This window comes from Microtus pennsylvanicus, chromosome 1, assembly GCF_037038515.1.
Source record: "Microtus pennsylvanicus isolate mMicPen1 chromosome 1, mMicPen1.hap1, whole genome shotgun sequence".
In the NCBI taxonomy this organism is placed as follows: domain Eukaryota; kingdom Metazoa; phylum Chordata; class Mammalia; order Rodentia; family Cricetidae; genus Microtus; species Microtus pennsylvanicus.
The window spans coordinates 178,678,781-178,703,348 of record NC_134579.1 but is presented as its reverse complement, the minus strand read 5'-3'; the positions used below and the strand labels follow the sequence as shown (position 1 = coordinate 178,703,348).

Sequence of the window (24,568 nt, the reverse complement as noted above, 5' to 3'; positions counted from 1 at the left end):
TTGACTGACACATAGCAAGTGCTCCAGAAAGAAAACTAATGATTGGTGTTCTTTGGCTCCACACCAGCCCCCTTTGTTCTTATTTCTCTGTTAGTAAACAGATGTTTAGAGAAAATCTGCAGTTAAAGAAGACATTATTTTTTGGCATCTTTGGTAACCTTTCATGTACTTTTTGTCTTGTAGATTTTTTTTCCTGTTTGTTTTGTACCAAGTACTTGTGTCATCTTAGCATATGACATCACAGTAAGGCCTGCGGTGGATATGACTGTCCCACCTTTGTCAGAAACACTCTATGGCTGCATGCAGTCAGGGCCATTCTCTCATTTACCCATCCAGAACTGTCATCTCCGTTACCATCACATGTATCTTTCATGCTCAAATATGCAGGAAGTACATGTCTTCTCCTAAGACTTGAGTAACGAGTTCTCTCCAGAAATACTCACCTCAGCTGCTTAGCTATTTGGATCATATATTTGAACTTCTGCTCAGACCCATAATAAATATACATAACACAGGCATTGAGTTTTCTGCAGATTCTCTTACCTCTTTCTCCCGTGTAGCTGTAGGGGTACTGGATTGCAGGTTTGCCAATACACGCAGCTTTTACCTGGATTCCAGAGGTTGAACTTAGGTCATCAGATTTTTGTGGCAAGTATCTTTACCCACTGATCCATCTCTCTAGCCCCATGTGTTTGTATATTTTAATAATAACTATTTAAACTGAACAAAACACTCCTCTTAAATGCTTTTTATGGAGTCTGGCATTAATGCAAATCATTTAAGTAATCTTGCCTAAATTTTACAGTTTTAGTACATCACCATTCTTCCACTTTAACTCACCCAAGATTTTTTCTCTATAAATTAATTTTTGAAAAGTTAGCGTAACCTTGCAAACACATTAATAATCAAATGTTTGGGAGCAAATAGACTCAGTGATAAAAATCATACTGAACCTTGTGTCTTCTTAACACTAAATCAAAATATTATGCTTAATGGAATTTTTGTTTGCAGAAAATATTTTTGACAAATAAGTCTCTGGTATCTTTGAAAATTATAATTGATAACAAAGAGCTTTTAGAAATGCAGGTTACCTTCCCTTCCCTCATAGGCATATCCCAGAGGATTCGGGAGAAAAGACAGTGATATCTGAGTATCTGTGATGGGGAGGTTCTTATATTCTTGCCAAGGACTTGAGGAGCAAAAGCTGAAGTCAATAATCCTTGATATATTGCCCTCACATTTTGCTGTTGTCTGATGTGTACTCAGGAGAGCGTAACTTGACCATTTTAAAAACTGTCGGTTGACACTGTTATGACCACCATTAATGCTCTAAGCCCTTACTGAATGCGAGACCCTGGGCAAAGGACTTTAGAGGTATTGGCTATTCACTCTTTGACTTATTCCAGTACTTTCTCTGTAACAGCTGTATCCCAAGCACTGGTGTAGTGGCATGATAGAATGTCTGTGTCCCACATGGCTCTTAAATTCTGCTGAGAGAAACAGTATAGATAGTATTTCCGACATAATTCTTCTTAGTGAAGGACACTGTGGCACAATGAGGGAGTCAGAGACATTGTTTGGACCATGCCAAAGGATGGGAAGAGCCATGAATGCCTTAGAAGAAAAACCTTATGAAGAGCTCTGGGGGAAACCCTTCATACAAGTTTAGAGGGGCATAAAAGCTTAGAGGGGCAAAGCGCAGAGGCAAGAATCCCCATAGAGCAGTAGTTCTCAACCTTCCTAATGCTGTGACTTTTAATATAATTCCTTATGTTGTGGTGACCCCCATCCTTAAAATTATTTTTGTTGATGCTTCATAAATGCAGTTTTGCTACTGTTATAAATAATAATCTAAATATCTGATATTTGGCATCCCTGTGGTCCCCATTGGCACATGAAAAATCAAGATTTATAGTCAGTAAGCTTACATAAGTTTGTAATCTGAGAATTAATGTGGAGAGGTTTTGAATCTTTCTTGGCTGAACCTAAATCCTATTAACTCAAATTGTTCCTGGTTAACTAGTATAGTTGTATTTCAAACAGTATTCTACATTTACTGGATCCTGATCAAATGTTCTAAAAAAAAAATAGAAGATGGAATTGAACTTTTATGTCTGAAGGAAAGAAAGAAGGTGTGTTTATATTATATCATGTGATAGCACACACAGCGCTGTGGTTAGGAATGTTAGTCTCTAATGCTGTTTGGTAGTTCAACGTCTAAAATCCAAAGTTGATGAAAGCAGTCATTGAAAGCAAACTGATAAAAAAAAGCATTTTCTCAGTGAACTTTGTAAACCAAATTTAAATTATTGCAGTACAACCTATTAAAGTGTTTACTTGAGCAACTGTTTCACTGTTGTTACAAAAACATTAAAACTTTTTTTAAAAAAATTTGGTTGTAAAAAAAAAAAACACTTTATAACATGCTTCCCGATTCTTAGAACAGGGTGGTTCCAATATACTAGGTCTGCAAAAGAAACTGTAGTGAAACCATGCTTTGCAGAAATGGTCAGTCACAACTCAAATGATAGCCTAATAATCTAAATGGACATAATCGCAAGTAAGATTATGCCCTGAGAAGAGGGTTAGAGAATCTCTAGGAAGAGATGAAAAATATTCTACTTTAAAGATTAAAAGTGAAACTTGAGTGCTTTACATTTTTATTCAGAAATAAAATTGCCTGCAATTTTTTTAAAACAATGAACAATACAATTTACACAATTGCATTTAAAAAGTATATTTAAATTTTTCCCTTATAATGTGTCGTTTCAGTAACCTTTTATGCTAATATTATGATATCTCTTCAGCATAGTTAAAATGTATTCTTTTAACCTAAAAATTTATATCTAAAAGAGGAACCAGTTTTTGAAAAAAAAACAAAATTTAAAATAGAAATACATTTAAGCCAAGTAATTAACTGTGGCTTCCCTATGTAGCTTTATGTTTAAATGAAAGTAGAATAATTAAAAGATGTTAAGTAGTTTTTCATTATTTTTTTGCCAGGAAAGTATTATTAGAGCCATTGTTCAAGCACTGCTATTTCTCTTTGTTAAGTTGCATTGAATGAATAATAAGCTTTTATTTGAAAATCATGAATGCATCATATAACAGTTCTCACAGCATTGCAATTTCTCTGTTAGGGAAGCTGTTGCTATAATTGCCTTCAAACTTAAGGTTACTTTTAGAGTAGAAATGATCAAAGCCAAGTCACTCATATACTTTAAAGAAAATGTGTAAGTTTGTAAGAGTTCTGTCATTACAACAATAGCTATTTAAGATGAATTCTGGTCCAGTAAGGTTGGTCTTACTTTGATCCTTTTCCCCCTGGTGAACAAGTACTTTTGATAGACAGAAATTTACATAGACCCAATATTCTGCCATTAATCAAGTAAACATCTATTTGTTTTGTTTTCTTTGTTGAGTCGGGGCTTCACTATGTTGCCCACATGACACTGAATCTACTATCCTCTTCTGACAGTCTGTTAAGGACAAGTATTACAAGTGTGTGTGATTAAGCCCACTGGAACTGTAGCGGCGTAAACGAATGCAGTTTGTAAAAATATATATAGTTTTAATGTAGAGATAGACTTACAGAACCACCGTTCCCGCGGAGACCAGGAAAGTAGAAGAAGCAGCTCGGAGCATGCTCGCCAAATTTATAGGCAGACATTAGCCCGAGGCGAACACGCCCCCTAAGGGGCGGGACTTATCCCTACATCTCCCCTTTTTGTCTAAATAAGACAGAACCAAACCAAATACAACTACATACAATAACAACAAATAATAAATATAACAAACAATATTGAGAACAAAAGCTTTGCTAAACATTCTATCTCAAGGAGTCCAAATAATGTAAAGAGTAACTACAATTATATAATCTTCAACTCAGTCAAAGATCTGAGAAGGGAATAAACACTACTCAACAAACGAGATATATCCAAAATGTGCAACAATTGACAGAGACAACTGACTACCTGGGCAATCACCCAAAGTCTCGTTTGCAATGTTGAGTCAACCAATTTTGGCTAAGGCCTAACATAACTGACATACCATTATTAAAGGGAAGGAACTTTTCAAAACTATCTTACCCTGTCTTGGCAGGATATGACAGTCCTGTTTTATCCATTGATGCACGCTCTGTATCTGTGTCAGTGGTTGAGGTATAGGCATTTCTTTGCCCAAAGGCCAGTTCTGCCAAATAGAAAGGCTCCAGGTGGAGTGTCTTTGGTGCTCAACATTCTCTCGGGAATGGAGTGGTATTGCCAGGAGCAATTGTGTCTCACTATCACGAAACTCTGAGTTAGATTAAAGGCCATTTTCTACAGCTCTTTGAAGAGGTTGAAGATTATCTATCTATACTGAGTATAATCTCTATATATCTAAAGAACCTGATTAGTCTGATTATAAATGACAAACTTAGATGACTATCTATATAATTCTCAATATCTATCTAACTTAAAGACTAAGACAATAAACAACTGTGTAACAAATGAGGATAATGACCTCCAAATATAAACACTGTACAAATATACATTGCAATATGGTAAATATATATCAATACACAAACATTATATAAGTATCTTAATCAGAGGTAGAAATGTACATTGCAATATGGTAAATGTATACAATATATATATCAATACAATATATGTCAATACATAAAAATGTTTTAAACAGACATAGAAACATGCATGCATACAATAGTCAATATAATTTAACTTTGTTTCAATATACAAGAATTGATACCAATATATTTGTCTAAAAGCAGTAACTCACAATTATAAATCTATAATCCCATCATTCCCTCTTTTTTTTTTCAAAATGATCCCTGAGCTTATAAAATTCCTCCCCCAACCTCCCAACCCCTAAATGATGTCCCTAAACCCAGGGGTAAACTTTACTGGGAGAGGGGACGTCGTCCTCTAGAATTACTTCCAGCTGTCATGGGGGCGACGTTCTTTCTGGGGGATCCTGTGAAAGTAAAATGATGGTTAAATTTCAAGATCAATGTCTTTTAAAATTGCAAATAGTCTCTGAGTATTTTGTGGAGGTCTGGCCAGAATGTTGTACAAGATGTGCACCATTTCAGCTAACCAAGTTGGGATCGTCTTGTGCAGCTGGTATCCAAAACAGGTCTTGTAGTAGCGCTATCAGTATCATGACGTCATATCAACCAGGTAGAGTTGTTGTTGTGGGACCCCATCTTCTTCCTGGAAACTTCAAATGTCACTTCGGGAAAAACTCATTGTTCATTGTGAAAAACTTAAACATTAATCATATAGACATATATATACATACATATATATATTCAATAAAAGGCATGATATATATATTCAATGAAAAGTATGATAGATATGAAGAAAAGCAAGGATGTTTTCTAAACTCATATTTCTTTCTGTCCCATATCATGGCTCTTGACATGAGACAGAAACTCCAGAAACTCTGGGTTTTTCTCTTACTAACAGGCTTGGAATTGGAGAGGGACTGAGCCAGAGTCCAACTTCAAAACCAGCTCTATATATTTATAAAGAAATGTTTAATAAGATATATAAATAAAAATTAATACTTACAAAATGTGTCCATCCATCAGTAATTAAATATTCAGGGTCCCTCAATTTCTTTGAAGATGAGTATTTTCCTGTGGAGATAAGAAAAGAACCCTGCCTCCAAACCTATCTGTATTTCTTACCATCAGTATGTTCGCCATCCTTATGAAAGAATTGTTATTTATCTTTTCCAAGTGGCTTCTCTTCTTCAAACCGAACCTTTATTAATTTTGATGGTATCCACAATTTTTCCTCACCTGTGGAGATAAGAACAAAACCCCTTCCCCAACGTAGCACATATCCTGGCTTCCATTGTGAGGTCAGCACATCCTTGAAATAAACTGGTTGATTTAGTTCAGTAGACTTTTCCATTATCCAATGTCTTTCTGCAGCCGTTGTTCCCTTCTCATTAGCGTTGAGAAAATTCAAGGTTAACAAAGCATTATGTAGCCTATTTCTGGGGGTGTTTTCCACCCCTTTCTGTTTGTTCAACATGTCTTTTATAGTTCGATTTGATCTTTCTATGACTGCTTGACCTGTAGGATTGTATGGTATACCTGTAACATGCTTGATATTGTAATAATCAAAAAACCGTTTCATTTTCCTAGAAACATAAGCAGGACCATTGTCCGTTTTTATTTGTGTAGGTATACCCATGATAGCCATGACTTCTAATAAATGAGTGATTACTGAATCAGCTTTTTCTGAACTTAAAGCAGTTGCCCACTGAAAGCCTGAATAAGTGTCAATGGTGTGATGAACATATTTTAATTTGCCATATTCTGCAAAGTGGAACACATCCATCTGCCAGATTTCATTCCTTTGGGTGCCCTTTGGATTAGCCCCTGCAGGCAGTGGCGTTTGGTTATAGAAAGAGCAAGTAGGGCATTTCTTTACAATCTCCTTAGCTTGTTGCCATGTAATTGAAAACTCTTTCTTCAAACCTTTGCTATTAACATGATGTTTTTTATGAAATTCAGAGGCTTGTAGCACACTACCAATCAGTAATTGATCAATTTCTGCATTACCTTGTGCTAGAGGACCTGGCAGACCCGTATGGGATCGGATGTGTGTTATGTACATAGGGCAAAGCCTGTTCCTGATCAAATCTTGAACCTGGAGAAACAATGAGGTTAGTTCAGTATCATCAGGTATAAATTCAGCAGTTTCAATATGTAAAATAACTCTTTCTGCATATTGTGAATCTGTAACTATATTAATAGGTTCTTTAAAATCCCTTAGCACCATAAGAATGGCATATAATTCTGCCTTCTGGACAGAATTATATGGACTTTGTTCCACCTTATCCAAGTCTTCTGATTTGTAACCTGCCTTCCCTGATTTATTGGCATCAGTATAGAATGTACGGGCTCCAGTTATTGGAGCATCACGGACGATTCGAGGAAGAATCCAAGAAGTTCTCTTTATGAAGTTAAGCCGCTTGCTTTTTGGATAGTTGTTATTAATGTCTCCCAAAAAATTAGCACAAGCTCTTTGCCATGGTTCATTATCTTCCCATAATTTCTTTAGTTCATCAGCAGTGAAGGGCACTATAATTTCTGCTGGGTCTATGCCTGCTAGTTGACGAAGTCTCAGCTTGCATTTTATAATTAACTCAGAGACTTTTTCCACATAAGTTTTCAGTTTCTTACTTGGTTTATGTGGTTAAAAGATCCATTCCAAAATAATATCATCTCTCTGCATTAAAATTCCTGTAGGAGAAATTTTTGATGGTAGTATGACAAGAATACAATCGAGCTCTGGATTCACCCTGTCCACGTGTGCCTGTTGTAATTTTTCCTCAATCATTGTCAGTTCCTTTTCTGCTTCAGCTGTTAATTCTCTGGGACTGTTTAAATCTTTATCACCATCCAAGGTTTTGTTCAAATGAATTATTAGATCAGGTGTTATTCCAATAGCTGGTCGTAGACTGGAAATGTCTCCTAACAGTCTTTGAAAGTCATTAAGAGTCCGTAGGCGATCTCTCCTAATTTGTGCTTTTTGTGTCTTAATTTTTTGCAAACCTATTTTATAACCTAAATAATTAACAGAATCTCCCTTCTGAATCTTTTCAGGAGCGATTTGCAATCCCCATTTAGGTAAAAGTATCTTTATTTCTTCAAACAGTCTGTTCAAGGTATCCATGTTTGAATCGGATAACAAGATGTCGTCCATGTAATGGTATACTATAGATTTGGGAAATTTCTTGCGTATTATTTGCAATGGTTGGTTCACAAAATATTGGCACAGGGAGGGACTATTTAACATACCCTGGGGCAGAACGGTCCAGTGGTACCTCCTCGAAGGTTGAGAATTGTTATAAGTAGGCACTGTGAAGGCAAATTTTTCTCTATCTTCTTTTTGCAAAGGTATAGTGAAAAAACAATCCTTTAAATCAATAACTATGAGAGGCCATCCTTTTGGTAATAAAGAGGGCAAAGGAATTCCAGATTGCAGAGGGCCCATAGGTTGAATAACCTTGTTGATGGCCCTGAGATCTGTCACCATTCTCCATTTACCTGATTTTTTCTTAACCACAAATACAGGAGAATTCCAAGGGCTGGTAGATTCTTCTATATGTCCAGCATCTAATTGTTCTTGTACCAGCTGTTCTAAAGCCTGTAACTTTTCCTCAGCTAAAGGCCATTGCTTTGTCCATATTGGTTTCTCAGTCAACCATTTTAGAGGCAAGGCTGTTGGTATCTCTGAAGGGACATCAATTGCTTGTTCTTGTACAGCCCGAATGGCCGGTTTTCTCCGTTTGTAATATCTTTTAATATTATTCTCAGAACTATAGGCTCTAGAAGTAGCAGGAATGTTAATTTCGGTATTCCATTGTTGTAATAGGTCACGACCCCATAAATTCATTGCGATATTGGCTACATATGGCTTTAATTTTCCTATTTGTCCCTCTGGCCCTATACATTCAACCCATCTCGTGCTCTGCCTTACTCGAGATAGGGTTCCAATTCCCAGGAGCTGAACATTTACATTCTGAAGAGGCCAATACAGATGCCAAGATTCTGGGGTAATGATACTTACATCAGCACCTGTGTCCAGCAGGCCAGTAATAAAAATGCCATTTACACACACTCTCAGTTTAGGTCTTTGATCATTTATAGAAGTTTGCCAAAACACACGTAACTTATCTTTCTGATCATTATTGCTTGTAACAGTAGGCATGGGGCTTCCTAATTGTCCTGATGAGGCACGTTCTCTGCAGAAACTGGATATGACTGAACCATGTTTGCCATGGGGGCCTGTGAGGCCCCCCCTCTCACGTTTCCCGACTGTATCAGGTTGCCTTGTCTATCTCTTGTAGACCTGCATTCGTTCGTCCAATGTCTGCCTTTTCCACATCTTCTACATAAACCTGAAGGCTGAGTCCTCCTATTTCTGTTATTTCTAGAAGATGTATTATTATTATTATTATTTCTGAAAGATGCATTATTATTATTATTATTATTATTATTATTATTATTATTTCTTAAAATCCGTTGTCTACAATTCCTTTTCATATGACCCATTTTGCCACAATTAAAACATTTGGTATTCTGGTGTCTCCTTTTACCATTGGAAATTGCTTCTTCTACCCATGCTTCAGTGCCATAATCAAATGTATCAACATTGAGTGTATGCAAGACCCATTCTTCCAAAGGCGCTGATCTGAGCTTTAAAGGCCCCAAAATCCTTTTGCATTCCACATTTGCATTTTCATAAGCCAAAGACTCAATCATTATACGTCTTGCTTCTGGGTCAGATATCCCTATTTGTACAGCCTTAGTTAATCTTTGTAAAAAGTCACTAAAGGGTTCTCTCTGACCCTGTTTAACTCTGACAAATGATTCTATTCTCTGTCCTGGGTCTTGTACCCTGTCCCAAGCCCTTAAGGCTGCTGTAGTACACATGGAGAGTGTGTTTTCATCCAAATTAGCTTGTTCCTGAGGGTCGGAAAAGAGCCCTTCACTTAGAATTTTATCTAGGGAAATGTCAATTCCCTTTGCTTTTTCCTGCTGTTCTAAGAGTTTAGCCTCTTGCCTGAATAAGCATTGCCATTTCAATTGTGATCCACTCTCAAGTACTGCAGAGCTCAGCTGGAGCCAGTCCAAGGGGGTTGCTCTGTTTGTCGTGGCCCAAGATCTTAGCATCTCTTTAATAAAAGAGGCTTGCATCCCAAAAGTCATGACAGCCTGTTTAATTTCCTTGAGGTCATTCATACGGACAGGCTCCCATGTATCCTCCTTGATGACCATAGGGTTTCTGGAACCAACCACCTTCTCTGTTGTTATTACTGGAAAGGCAGATAGAGCTGTCGGTGGAGCTTTGTGGAAATTGTCCCGGAGAGATTTACCCACAGATGTAGTTAAAATTTGCCCTTCTACCCTTTGCTCTTCTTCATCAGAATTTAGAAATTCCTCAATCTTTTCAATTCTATTCACTATTGCCTTCTGCAATGTCTGAATCTCCTGTCCAGAATTATGTTCCAAAGCCTTCATTGAGGATTCTAAAGTATGAAGTTTGTCCGTTAGAGATAACATCTCATCTTTGGACATAATTTTTATGGCATAAACCATGCCTTCTTGTATTGACAATCTTTCCATCAATTTGTCATAAGCTTTAGACAAAATCCGATTGTCACATTCAGCAGTTTTGATTCTCTCAGTTAATGTTTCATTTCCTACAGAAAGGGACTGAATCTTATTGTCCAAATCAGCTGTTCCCTCTTCCATAGTAATGAATTTCTCCTTAACATCAGCCTGGAGAACCTCAAACTGATTCTTGAGAAGATTGTTATCAGTCTGGAGAACTCCAAACTGATTCTTGAGAAGATTGTTATCAGTCTGGAGAACTTCAAACTGATTCTTGAGAAGATTGTTATCAGTCTGGAGAACTTCAAACCGATTCTTGAGAAGATTGTTATCAGTCTGGAAAACTTCAAACTGATTCTTGAGAAGATTGTTATCATTCTCAATCGTTTTTAAGCGTTCTATCTCTGCCTTAAGAATCCTGGATTCGTCTCGTAAAGACTTTATCATATTTCTATTATCAAACCATTTGGTGCCAATGAAAACTGTGAATCCCAGAAGGATCCATAGAGGTGGCATGATAGACACCTCTTGTAAAATCTCCCACATGGTACAATTAAAAAAACTGTTAAATTCTTGAACAGTAATGTGTTCAGACATTTTATTTATAAAAGAAAAAATTTTTTACCTGCAATGATCGGTTCCTGCCAGTTGTTGGTCTCTGTGTTTTTGGAGCCTGTCCTAGAACTAGCTCTTGTAGACCAGGCTGGCCTCGAACTCACAGAGATCCGCCTGTCTCTGCCTCCCAAGTGCTGGGATTAAAGGCGTGCACTACCACGGCCTGGCAGGCCTCAAACTCACAGAGATCCGTCTGCCTCTGCTTCCCAAGTGCTGGGATTAAAGGCGTGTGCTACCACTGCCTGGCCGGCCTCAAACTCACAGAGATCCGCCTGCCCTGCCTCCCAAGTGCTGGTATCAAAAGCGTGCGCCACCACTGCCCTGCCAAGTCACTTTGTGTCAAACCAAATCTGCCGCTGTGGCAGCTTTTGTTGCAAAACCGCAGGTACTTAAGCTTCCGCTAATTCAGGCAGTGGAGTTCCGCTGTAAAACTTAGCCAAGGCAGGCAGAATGGGCCTGTGTGGCCGAGTATGTCTCGGACTCGGCACTGGGGCAGGAGTCACGAACTGAAAAACAGCACCCAGGAGGGTGCTGTGTTAGCTAGCGGGCTACCCGCTTGAGTCGGGGGCAAAATAGCCCGACGTTGGACGCCAAAATGTAGCGGCGTAAACGAATGCAGTTTGTAAAAATATATATAGTTTTAATGTAGAGATAGACTTACAGAACCACCGTTCCTGTGGAGACCAGGAAAGTAGAAGAAGCAGCTCGGAGCATGCTCGCCAAATTTATAGGCAGACATTAGCCCGAGGCGAACACGCCCCCTAAGGGGCGGGACTTATCCCTACACTGGAACCTCTTCTGTTTGGTTCAGTTGTATGCTGAATAATTTGTCTCAACTTGGCACAAATTATGAGTGGAAGTCATGAGTGGAGGAGCTTCAATTGAGAAAATGCCTCTATAAGATCCAGATGCAAGGCATTTTCTTAATTAGTGAGCAATGAGGAAGGACCCAGCCCTGCTGCGGGTGGTGCCATCCCTGGGCTTGTGGTTCTGGGTTCTATAAGAAAGGCTGAACAAGCCCTGTGAGCAAGCAAGTCAGTAGGCAGCACCCCTCCATGGCCTCTGCATCAGCTCCTGCCTCTGGGTTCCTGCCCTGACTTCCTTCGGTGATGAACAGCAATGCTGAACTATAATCCAAATAAACCCTTTCTTCCCCAAGTTGCTTTGGTTGTGGCATTTCAATGCAGTGATAATAACCCTAAGACAAGTTTCTTGTTTATTAATGGGAGGCCACGGTTTGCCTTGGGTGTTAACGGTCTAGGATACAGTTCTTACTTCAGTCACTCTGGTGTCTTGTGTGCACAACCAAGAGCTTACACATGCTAGTAGAATGTACGAGTGAACAGTGAGAGAATGGATGAGACAGTCCTTCACCTTACAATGAAAAGTGGAATTCACACGCTTGTGTTGGATGAGTTAGTAGTGGATTCCTCAGTAAACACCATTTAGTTTCTTCAGCATCTGTCAGCCCTGGTGAGGAATAATAATGTTTTAGATTGTCTATATCTTTTTTTCAAATGGTGTAGATTTTGAGCGCCATGTGGCACACTAATAATAAAGTTATACATAACTACATGCATGCTGTGAACTATTACTCATAAGTGAATATATATGAGATTTTATATATATAATATGAGTACATATGAAGCTTTTAAAGTCATCCATTATGTGAAAAATTGTATGTATTTTTAGCTACCTTACATTGATGCATCTCTCATATCACTGCTAACAAACTAGGTGGCATATAATATGCATTGCCTTTCATTTTTTGGGACTGCTATTGTGTTTATGTTATTTTTCATCTTTAAATTATAAACTTGTGAGGGCATGAATTGTCTAAAATTTTTATATCCTCAAAAGCTAACATGGGTGTGTTGAATTGAGAATAGCTATTTCGAAGATTTTTTTTAAATCTTTCAGATAGATGCTCCGTTAGATAATATTTGAGAGTGCTGAGAGGCATAGTCAAACCCTGTCCCCAGAGACTTAAAATAATAAATAGATGTTCATGCTGCTTATTCTTGAGTGCCTCGTTTGGGACACTAGCCATTAGAGCAAACGTGCCTGCTGACATGCACAGTGCCAGCCTTGTGAAGCACAGGTGATGGGGGTTTATGAGCAGTGGCTGCAGCACAGATTTTGTGTACATCCCAGCATCACAGAGAGAGTTGAGAGCCATTACTAGTTACGTGGTTAACTATTGAAATGGGATGTAATTTGTTAGGAAGAGCTGCTGCTATTGCTGCTGCTGCTGCTGTTGGTGGTAAAGCAGTTTTGTTTTTTAAAATAACCTTGCCCCCATGAGGCCATGATTCATTCCTGACAGGTACAGACACGGTTCCCCAAATGAAAAGCAATTATACATTTACGAGCTATGTAAACTGCCCCAGCATCTACAGCAGAAAACAAATGATACTCCAGCTACTTAAACATTATTCACTTGGAACTGTGTATCTTTCTCTAAGCAAATGAACTTCCCTTCCTATTTTCCTGGCAGGAAGAAGCACTCCGTGGGTTTCGAGTGAGCAACTACTTTGAATACATGGAGACTCTGGAGCAAAACTACCGACCAGTGCTGCTGCGAGACATGCGCAGCCTGAGGGTGCAGAGCACATAGATGAGGAGGGCGGCCCCAACTTTATGTTATATTCATTTTTAAAGGAGACAAGGCGGCGTGATTGCGTCCTGTCTACATCGGCAGCATGTGCTTTGTGTGTCCAGGCATTGTCAGTCAGTGTCGAGATTTGGAACACAATATATTCATGTTGCTCTTGGCTCAGTTTGTGAAATGAAGTGAGTTCATTTTTGCAAGGTTTTCGTTCTTTAAATTTGTAGTAGCAGTCCTAGCTTTTAGTTTGTGTTTGACTTCAAAAAAGATCAAAGACCTTCATGTAAAACATAAAAATCCAAAACTGCTAGAGGAAAAGAGGGAAAACACTTGACTTGAAATAGGCAGCGACTCCTGAATAAGATCCCAGGAACTCAGGGAATGAAAGCAAGCAGAGACAATTGTACTACATACTTGTAAAGTATAAGAAAAGGAAGGCAGGGTACAAATCGGGGAAAAGAGTTGTCATGACTCACCCGAGAAGGGCGAATATCTAGAATATATGCCAAACTAAATAAACTACAAAATAGTAAAAGAACAAAAAGACTCCAGTCAGCAACTGGGCAGGGAACTGAGCAGACGCTTCAGATGGTGAAGCACCCATTAAAAACGGGTACATGAAGAAAGGCTCACCACCTATATATCCATAAGGAAAATGCCCATGGAAACAACATTATCTCACTAAAATGGCTATCATCAAGAAAAGGAATGCCGGTCATTATAAATTGTTAGTGGTAATTTATAATGTAGACTGATCTAGATGGAACTTAGTATGGAGGTTTCTCAAAAAAAAAAAAGTTCACTAAGTTGACCTAGCCACACAATATATGTGATAAAATAAATAAATGTATGTCAGATTATCATGGAGATCCCTGTACATCTCTATTCACAATAGCCACGTTTGGAATCAGTCGAGGTAGATAGTGCAGGTACACAATATAGTTTTACTCAGTCATAGAGAAGACCAAAATGAAGCATTTGTAGGAAACTAGAATTGGAGACCATGTTAGCTGATAAAAGCCAGTCTCCTAAAGGAAAGCATCACATGTTCTGTCTCCTGTGTGGAAGCTGCGGCGTGGGGCATGAAACTAAGAGGATGAGCAGTATAAAAGGCCTGGGGATTATAAGAAAGTAGTGGAGGGGTGAGGAGCCCCTGACATGGCTCAGTGATTAATGGGCATAGAATGAAATGTCCCAACCTACATCATCTCTACTGTGTAGTAATAGTTTTTCTGGTGATCTTGGGAAGAAGAGACAATTTTACTAAGGAAGGAAGGGAAGGAGGGAGGGAGCAAAGGAGGAGGGAGGGAGGGAAGGAGGGAGGGAAGAAGGAAGGAAGGAAGGAAGGAAGGAAGGAAGGAAGGAAGGAAGGAAGGAAGGAAGGAAGGAAGGAAGAAAAGGCCTGAGTACCAGAAAGAGTCCATAGAGATGGGCAAAAGCCTATTTTCTTCATTTTTACAGCTGTACATAGGGAAAAACACAGGCAGCAGCAAGTTGCTTATTTTCCCTGTGGTGGAACAAAGCACATCTACCAGGACATTGTCCTCAGACATAATTGTCTTTCTAGGAGGTGCTTTTTGGACTGATATCAATTTCTAACTTTCCATTGGAAATTTGGGCTCACATTGCTCATTTAGAAGACAGATTGTCTCCCTCATGCTGATAAGTATTCTGCTCTTATTTCTTGGTATTTCTTGGTGATAGATTTGATTTGTACTGAACTTGAAAGCATTAAGAACAATAGATTTCTAAATTGAAATGATTCATACTGTGTTTTATTTGAACAGAAGTCTCTGTGCCCATAGATTTAACATGTGGGGGTCTTTTTTCTTATATCTGTCCATTTACTGTTTGAAAGCCAATACTCAAATATGTTATTAATTTACCAATTTCAGTTTTTTTAAAAAAATCCTATAGGTTATTTTGTATTTTTTGCTTATATAACCACACATTTTATAACTAATACTACTTTTTAAAAAACTTTCTACCCAAATGAGCCATGCCTAAATTTATTTTCATCAGCGTGTGAGGCAACAGGTGCAATACAGTTATCAATTTGGGGACAGTTAGGCATTTAAAATATGCTTCTTCCCAAGTCAGGTTTTGTACTGTGCATGCCAGCAATAGCTTTCCAATGATGATGCTGTTAAAGGGCGTTGTAAATTGGCGGATGGTAAATTGAGCAAGTTAATTAGACACATTGCACATTTGACTCCCACTGAGTGAGTGAGGGAAGTAGATGACCCTAATGCATGCTTTGTGTGCTGTGTGCTTGTGTGGAGGCAGAGTGCATGCAGAAGGTTCCAGCTGCCATCTCTTCCTGAGTGATGCTCTTAGCTCCAAGAGACTGCAGCCTGCCTTCATGTGAAAGCGTTTGCATTGCAGATGGACATTATTTGCATTGTTGGTGATGGATGACTTACTGGAAGTTCAGGTAATATCTAAATTATGATAGTCACATTTTGCAGACAGCGACTTCATCTGGAAAAAGGTGGTTTTCATTTCTCTCTTTGACAAAAATAGAAACAGAATTGGACAAGGTTGTTCAATCCTGTGATCCCAGCACCCAAGAAACAAGAATCAGGCCATCAATGCAAGTTTCAGACCAACTACTACTACATGGTGAAACCCTATCTCAGAAACAATGATAAAAAAAAATATGTAAGTAAAAAGTAATGAGACTGGGCAAGATGTCTCAACAGAAAGGTGCTTGAGGTCAAACCTAAAAGCCTGAGTTAGATTTCCATGACCTTACCCCATAGCAGAACAGCGCTGACTCTCACAAGTTGCCTCCTGCCCTCCACACCTGCCCCACCAGAACAATGTAATTAACAAATAAAAAATTGTCTTTTGGTTAAAAGACAATTCACAATTAAAAACAGGAAATGTCTTAAGAAGATGACTTACATTAGTTTCATGGAAGGAAACATGAAGTATTATTTGTGTAGCTACCCTTGTGATTTGTGTCTCTACTTATTTTAAGAATAATAGCCTTAAAGAATACTGCCCTGCCTCAACTGTGTAACTAAGTATGAGCTCTTGGGACAGACTTTGTCTCTTATTTGTGAAGAGCCAATTCATATATTTTTCAGAATTTAAATATAAATAAAATTTATGATATAAATTGTCTTGAGAGAACTTTATTAGTATGTAAATCTCTGGCCATCTGTTTCCAAATTTTTATTTTTAGTACATAGAAGCATAATAGCTCAGTGGTTGGATGCTTTCCAGGATGCAGAAGGCTGTGGACTCCATCTCCAGAACTTGAAAACACACTTATAGTTAGTAAAGTATCTGTCAAGGTAGTACACAGTAACTCTCGGGGAAGTATTGAAACTTGTCTAAAATAGCCTGTCTAAATCTGTGATTAGTGAGTAGTACTGTGTCATACTCAGTCCTACTGTCTGTTTTTCAGATGTTAAAGGAGTCTCTTTTATTTTCGTTTACACAGGCAAGTTAAGCACTGCACATAAATATAGTTGACAGCAAAAAAATCTAAGATAGGCTCAGCAGTTAAGAGCCCTTGGTTTGCGTAGGACCCAGGTTAACTTCCCAGTACCCACCCAGCAGCTTGCAGCCATCCATAACTCCAGTTCTATGGGATCTAGACATTCCGACCACTACAGGTACCAGGCATTCACACAGTAAACATACATACATGTAACCCCTTAATAAAAAATTAAAAATAAGTCTAAAATTTTTAACTTGGAAGACAAGTGAGATATGACACTATTAAGGGTTTAACATCTTCATGAGATGCATTATTTTTAAACTATGGTAATATAAAAATGACAAGAGCGTTTCCCCCCGGGATTAGGAAGGTTTGATAAGGTAATAAGTGATAAAGACTGATTGGGTTGAGTTTAATAGAATAGAGGATTACTGCAAAATAAAAGAAAACAAGTAGTAGTTAACACAGGCTTGAGTGCAAACATAATTATTTTAATCATTTTATTTTTGAAATAGGAAATAGAACTACATTTACTTTGGGGTAAGGATGAAGCACACAAAAGAACTTGACGGTTTAGACCCAGGATGAACTAAAACGAATCCTGTATTTAGGTAGAAGAGAACATCATGAGCCTTAGGGCATGCATGGAGTATTAGCATCTGCTGAGATCCTGGATATTTAATTCAAAGTAGCTTGAGATAGTAAATGAACACAGATGTATAGTAGGCATTTACAGGAAAAACAATTTCGTAGGATTTCTAGGTAATGAGAGTATGTGATAGAAATGTCAAGGACAGTAAGTGAACTGGGAAAAACAGTACAGTTATGAATCTGTGACTGTAAGATGAGTTGGCAAAGCTGTATGTTCCCACCACCACCACCCTTTTCTTTGTGGGACCATACAGTGAATAGACAATTAGGATCAAATGGAGAAGAGAGTGGGAGAACAGGGTAAAGGAGGGAATTTAATCCTTTCCATTTTTTTTTTGCCTTTCTCCATTTAAAATACTGTATTTTATTTCCCCTTCTTTGAATGAACCCCTCTTTTCTTGTGGGCCTTTTTCTAGTTACCTAAACTGTGTGAGTATTCCAAATGAAATGTTCTCATTAAAACTTAAAAGAAAGCTAACATTCACATGTGAGAAAACATGTAATCTCTGTCTTTCTGGAGCCTGGTTGGTGTGGGAGGTCCTTCTATATATGTGTTGCTTTTATTAGTTAATGAGTAAAGAAACTGGCTTGGCCTGATAGGGCGGAGCAGAACTGAATGCTGGGAGAAAGAAGGCAAAGTCAGGAGAAGCCATGTAGCCCCACTGGAGAGGGATGCCAGAACTTTACCCTGTAAGCCACAGCCTCGTGGCAATAAAAAGTTTAATAGAAATGGGTTAAATTAAGCTGTAAGAGTTAGGTAATGAGAAGCTAGAGCTAATTGGCCAAGCAGTGATTTAATAATACAGTTTCTGTGTGGCTATTTCGGGAGTCTGAGTGGCTGGGAAATGAACAAGCAGCCTCTGCTACACCTGGGGACCTCATTCAGTATAATCATTTCTAGCTCTATTCATTTACTTAAAATTTTACTTTTTTTTCTGCCACATTAATAATTGCATTGTGTAACTTTACCAAATTGAGTAACAGTTCACCACTCAATGGGCATCTCTGGTGTTTCCATTTCCTGACCGTTGTGAATAAAGCAGCAATGAACGTGGAAGAGCCCATATCTCTGTGGTAAGACAGAGAGACCTTAGGTATATGCCCAACCGTGGTATAGCTGGATCTTTGGGCAGATCCATTTTCAGCTGTTTAAGGAAACTTCTACTGATTTCCATAGTAGCTGCACCAGTTTACACTCCCACCAGCAGTGCACATGTGTTCCCCTTTCCCCACATTCTCACCAGCATGGGCTGTCATTTGTTGTTGCTGCTTTATTTATTCTTCCATTGGCCATTCTGACTAGGAAAAGATGAAGTATTACATAAGGTATTGTCTAGTGAAAGTTAAGTAATAAGAAAAGAAATGGTCAGAGCATTTCTAGTAAAAACTTTTCTGTTCAGCTTATATCGAGCTTCTAGCCACTCAGAAATAAGAGAATAAACAATATGTGCACATATACACCTACACATTCCAAACTGTAATAATACATACATAAACATATTGTGCACATTTTTCACTGCTAGAAATGGAATCCACCTCTGCTAGACAAGTGCTAGGCCAGTGAGTTACATCTCTATCACAATATAAAATAAAGTATTAACAGATACTTTATCAAAAACACATATTCAAGTAACACTCAAAAGTATGCATGATCATGATTTTTATTTTTGAGACATGCTTCTCTGTAGCTTTGAAGCCTGTTCTGGAGCTAGCTCTTGTAGATCAGGCTGGCCTCAAACTCACAGAGACCTGCCTGCCTCTGCCTCCTGAGTGCTGGGATTAAAGGCATGCACCACCATAGCCCAGCTGTATGATCACTATTTTAATGGAACTGTTAATGGAATCTAGGAGATTCCATAAACACTCCATAGTCATGGAAATTTCTGCAACAAATGCATAGCACGATTCTCAACAAAAAGACGTGCAAAGTCTCTAGTGTGGCAGTTGGAACTCTAGAGCTCACATTTCCTGTTTGAAAACTGCAGTAAATGGAAATTGTCTTTGAAATACAGTTGTCTGTAATGAAGTTGGATGTATATCTCACAACATGATACAGCATGTCCCTCCCAGGTGTTCTCCAACAAAAATACAAAGACTTACACACCAGCAGCAAAGTTTTGCTCATGTAGGTACAAAATGAGAACCACCCCATATTTCTTTCCAATAATGAATGGATAAGTGGTTATCTGAATTTTAACTCAGCAATATGGATGACATCACTTGGTTTCCACGCAATTCTGGAGGAGAGCAAGCTGCAGAACAATGAGGGATGATGAGAAGCCAAGGACAATGGCATGGGGTTTTGATCCTACTTCATGTTCGGGCTTTGTGAGAGCCTAGCCAGTTTGGATGTTCACCTTCCTAGACATTGACAGAGGGGGGAGGACCTTGGACTTTCCACAGGGCAGGGAACCCTGACTGCTCCTTGGACTGGAGAGGGAGGGGGAGAGGAGTGGGGACAGGGGGAGAAGGGTAGGAGGAGGGGAAGGGAAATGGGAGGCTGGAAGGAGGGGGAAACTTTTTTTTTTCTTTTTCTCAATAAAAAAAAAAAAGAAAGAAAAAAGAAAACTCCGACAGGAGAAAACATGCCTTATGATCCCACTCATGAGCTCTAGAGGAGGAGTCTGGAGTAACGGAATGAGTGTTCGTGGCTCTCAAGGACTGGTGGAAGATAAAGACTGGCTGTATGGAAGCTTGGTGGGGGTGGGGGTTTATACCATAAAGACATTTACATACTCTACATGTTTTTAAAGAAACTGAAACATATACTTAAAGCGAGTAAAGTTTGGGCTGTAAACTTCACCTTAATAAAGCTGACTATATCAAAACAAAATTCTATAAAGAGAATCTGACAAAAATGTCATATGAAGGACTCTCAGCATAAGCACTTTGCTGAGGGTTTCCATGGAACCACATCAGATTCCTTCCGGCTCACTTCACGTTTGTCAGCTATTGTCTCCATTGAAAAGTGGCTCACTCGGTTGCTTCATATGAAAGTTATTCTTGAGGCTAGAGAGACAGCTCACTGATAAGAACACTTGTTACTCTTGCAGAGGGCCTGAATTTGGTTCCCAGCACCAACACCAGGCAGCCGGAAACTGTTATCTCAGTTCAAGGGATCTGACACCGCACTTGTGCACACATTACACACTTGCATTCATGCAGGCACACACACAAACACACATACATACAAAATAAGTGAATCTTTTCTCCTTCAAAGGAGGATGATTCTAAGATCTTCCTTGCTTTTCATCTGAATGTATTAACATTGATGTTTTAGTGATAAACTAACCTTGCATTCTTGAGTTTAGCTTCAGTTAATCACAACATCTTACCGATTTCACATATTTAATATGTTAGAAGAATTTTCTATGTGCATGAGAAATCTGTAGTTCTGTGGTTTTGGTATATGGGGAATGTCTATACATTAAAGTGAATGTATGGTAAAGTTCCAGTCTCCTTCTTTGGTAAGAGCTTGCATATAAGTAATATGATTTCCCCCTTGATGTTTAATAGAATTCTTTATGGAAACCTATAATTTTTATGATAAGTTTTTTAACTAAAAATTTAATTTGTATAATAGCTTCAGGGCTATTCAAGTTATTTTTTAAGTGAACTTCGGCAAGCCTTTCTTTTACTGAGTTTGTCCATTTCATTTTAATTTTCAGTGCTAAGGAGGAAAAGGAAAATCTCACCAGGTCCCACTCCTAGACAAAGAATTGCTGGGCATTAATGACTACTGAGAGGGGGAAAATTAGCCTCGCCTCAGGATGGGGCCGGTGGTTGGTTACCTGATAGAAAGTGGTCAGCCCTACACAAAGCCACACTAACCAGCTTAGCAGGATATATATATATATATATATATATATATATATATATATATATATATATATATGAATAATGAAAGAGAATAGGCCATCAATTTGAGAGGAAGTGGGGGGAGCAAAGGGAAGGAGAAGCATCATAATTTTAATTTAACTCAAAAATTTTAATTTAAAATTTAAATAAGTTGCCATTGGCACCAAGTATTTCAGGAGAGTTCTTTATTACTCCACCCAGAAGAGGAATGTGTATTTGTGTCACTGCTTTTATATGATTGATTCAGCTGATGTTTATGATTGTTTGATGCTTTTACTCTGCCATCCTTTATTTTTCTACTTTCAGTTCCGTTGATCTGCATTGGGATCTTGGATGTTTCCTGTAATTTCATTTCATTTCTTCTTTAAGTCATTTACTTAAGGTCTTTCTCTTCTAGCCTAAGCATTTAAGGCTGTGAAATTCCTTGTGTTCTGCCTTAGCCACATTACAGATTTGGGATATTTTCCCCTTCTCATTTATTTAAAACCTTGTCATATCTCTTTATATTTCCATTGACCCACAAGTTATTTAGAAATATGGTATTTAGTTTCCAAAGTAATTTTTAATTTCTCAGTAATACTCTTATAATTGGTTTCAAGTATAATCCTAGAAAGAACATTCTTGGGGCAGTAGTTAAGAGTGCTTCCCCTTCCAGAAAACCTGGATGCCCAGCACCAACAATGGGAAATGCACAGCTGCCTGCAACTTCAACTACATGGACCCCAAGACCCTCTTGTGGATTCCATGGATACCTGTACACACATATACAGACACACATAAATCATCTTTAAAAAATAATGTTCTTGGTATAATTTTAATGCTTTTAAATTTATTGAAAGTTGATTATGTTTCAAAAATTATTTTATTCTGAGTTATTTTAATGCATACGTTATTTAATGCTAGCATTTTATTCAGTTATGCTGTTAGTAAACACTTTTAAAAATCATATCTATACTTAATTTTTGTAATACTTGTAAATTTACAAATACCTATAAATATTAACAAGCACAAGAAAATATTCAATTCTATTATTTTCAAAAATTTTAGCTTAGTAGTATTCACAGAATATTCAAGAGTATGAAGAATGAAAGAACTTGATTTTGAATTTGAGAACAGACACAATTGAAATATTAAGTCTGAGGACATTAGACCAGGCCTGAATGCATGGCACAGCAGTTCAGAGGACTGACTGCTTTTGAAGAGTACCTGAGTTCTGTTCCCAACACTCATGTGAGGTGGCTCACAACTACTTATAACCCCAGCTTCAAGGGGATCGCATGCCCTCTTCTGGCCTCTGGGGCACCCCTGTACACATGTAACATACATGCACATAAATAAAAGTAAATTTGCCTTAAGAACTGACCAGTTTTCTTGACAAATATATTTTAACTCACTTATTATGGGATGCATTGCTAATATAAATAATAGTGCATTCAGTTTTATGTAAGCACATTTGTTAGCTACAACATATCTGTGTAGGAGTAATACACATGTGTAACATATGTTGGCATTATCTGGACTACACCATGCATCTGACAGACTGCAGTCTAGCCTGGAAACTCAGTCATAATTTGGAAACGATGTTACTTTTTGATATACAGCATGCGTGCAAATGTATGCTTTTCTTATATGGAAACTGACAGAGATCAATCTGGGATTTGAATCCATGTAGACGCTTCCCAGATAATGATGTAGAAGAGACAGTCATATATTCTAAAGAAACCGGTATGACAGTGGAAAACCTGAGCACCTTATGTTTCAAGATTTCTGCTATCACAATGCTTTATGGAGTCTTAATTTGTCCTTGCTAATCCTAGCTTAAGTATCTGCTGTGATAGGTGATAACTGGGACACGGTGTGCACACTACAGCCTTCCATTCAATCCTGGTACAACCTTTCTTGTTGACACTGTTTTTGAATAAGGATGTCTTGTATTGTGTATTTGTAGTGTTGGGGATTGAATCCTTGTGGTAGGTAGGTACACAAATACTGACTACATATCCAATCAGTGTTTTATGTGCTCAGTGTTTATATATTCACCATGTCTACTTTTTGTGCTACAATGGCAGAATTGATTTGAATATTTGTGACAGCTTGCAAAATATTTAAGCTTACAAAGCTTAAAATATTCATTACCTGGTCCTTTACAGAAAAATCGGTCAACGTGCTTTAGAATACTAATTTTACATTTAAATCTGAATTCATGATGACTGAATAACAATTTTAGAAAGAGAGGGGACTGAATGGGACATGCAATCCAAGCCCACCATGTTACCAATGATGAAAATACTATTCAGATGTGTCCTTAAGACGATATATAAAGGATAGCGAATGTGGTGGGTATCCTGAAGAAATTAACCTTACCTAAATTTGAATCCCAACTCTGACATCAGAAAGTTACTATGCCTTGATTTTCTTGTGGATAAAATGGGTACATTAGTACCTACCTTAGAAACTTAAGGTGTAGGACAGATAGGAGTAACATCTTTTTGAAGGAATATTATCAATAATGGCTATTCTAACTTGTTGTATAGCTAGATGAGACTAACAAAGCCTGCAACTTAGTTACTCTGACTTTGAGTTCAGTCCTCTTCTCTTTATATTATTTATTCTTTCATATAGCCACTCATACTTTCATCAGATCCTTACTGTGAATGGGATATTGTTAGGTTTGCTTTAGTGTTTAAACTCATTTTGACTTTCAGAGGAGTAGCTGATTTCTTGTCCTTGCTATCTACCGACAAAAATTAAATTCTGGTATGACCTGTGGTTGGACACGTATTTTTGTAGAAATCCAATTTACCCATATATCCTTTTTATATGGCTAATTTATTTGTATTCCTGATTTAATGATACAGACCAGGTCAGTACGTAATGTATTATCAAGGCATTTTAATTGTTTTATGCTCTCCATTGATAAGGAAAATGAATATTTCTTTTGTATGTAGCATAAATTTTGCTAATGTATTCTTTGTAATAAAATTGAACTATTGGGTTCCATTTCCCTCTTGCGGGATATAAAAGGAAAGAGTTATTCATTTTAGTAGGTGCTTATTTATTTAACATATTTACTTATATGATGAATTTAAGCAGGGGGAGGGGAGTTAGCCTTACATAAACCCTGAATTTTCAGCACTAGCAGTATTTTAGCTTTTAAAATCAGTTAGCTTCTTTGGCAAGTTTCCCACCCTATATCTTGTTGTTGGCAATAGGCCACCATGAAATGCTAAGCACCATGGAGATAATTGGA

At 37.9% G+C, this 24,568-nt stretch overlaps 1 protein-coding gene across 1 annotated transcript in view; it reads left to right on the top strand.

Annotated features, from left to right (window-relative positions):
- Tbc1d32 (TBC1 domain family member 32) overlaps positions 1-13,888 on the top strand; it is a 200,535-nt gene extending 186,647 nt beyond the window's left edge. Inside the window, exon 33 of the mRNA XM_075945999.1 lies at positions 13,248-13,888. Coding sequence (XP_075802114.1) covers positions 13,248-13,367 — 120 coding nt within the window. The 3' untranslated portion in view covers positions 13,368-13,888. The remainder of the gene's footprint in view (positions 1-13,247) is intronic.
- The last annotated feature ends 10,680 nt before the right edge of the window (positions 13,889-24,568 follow it).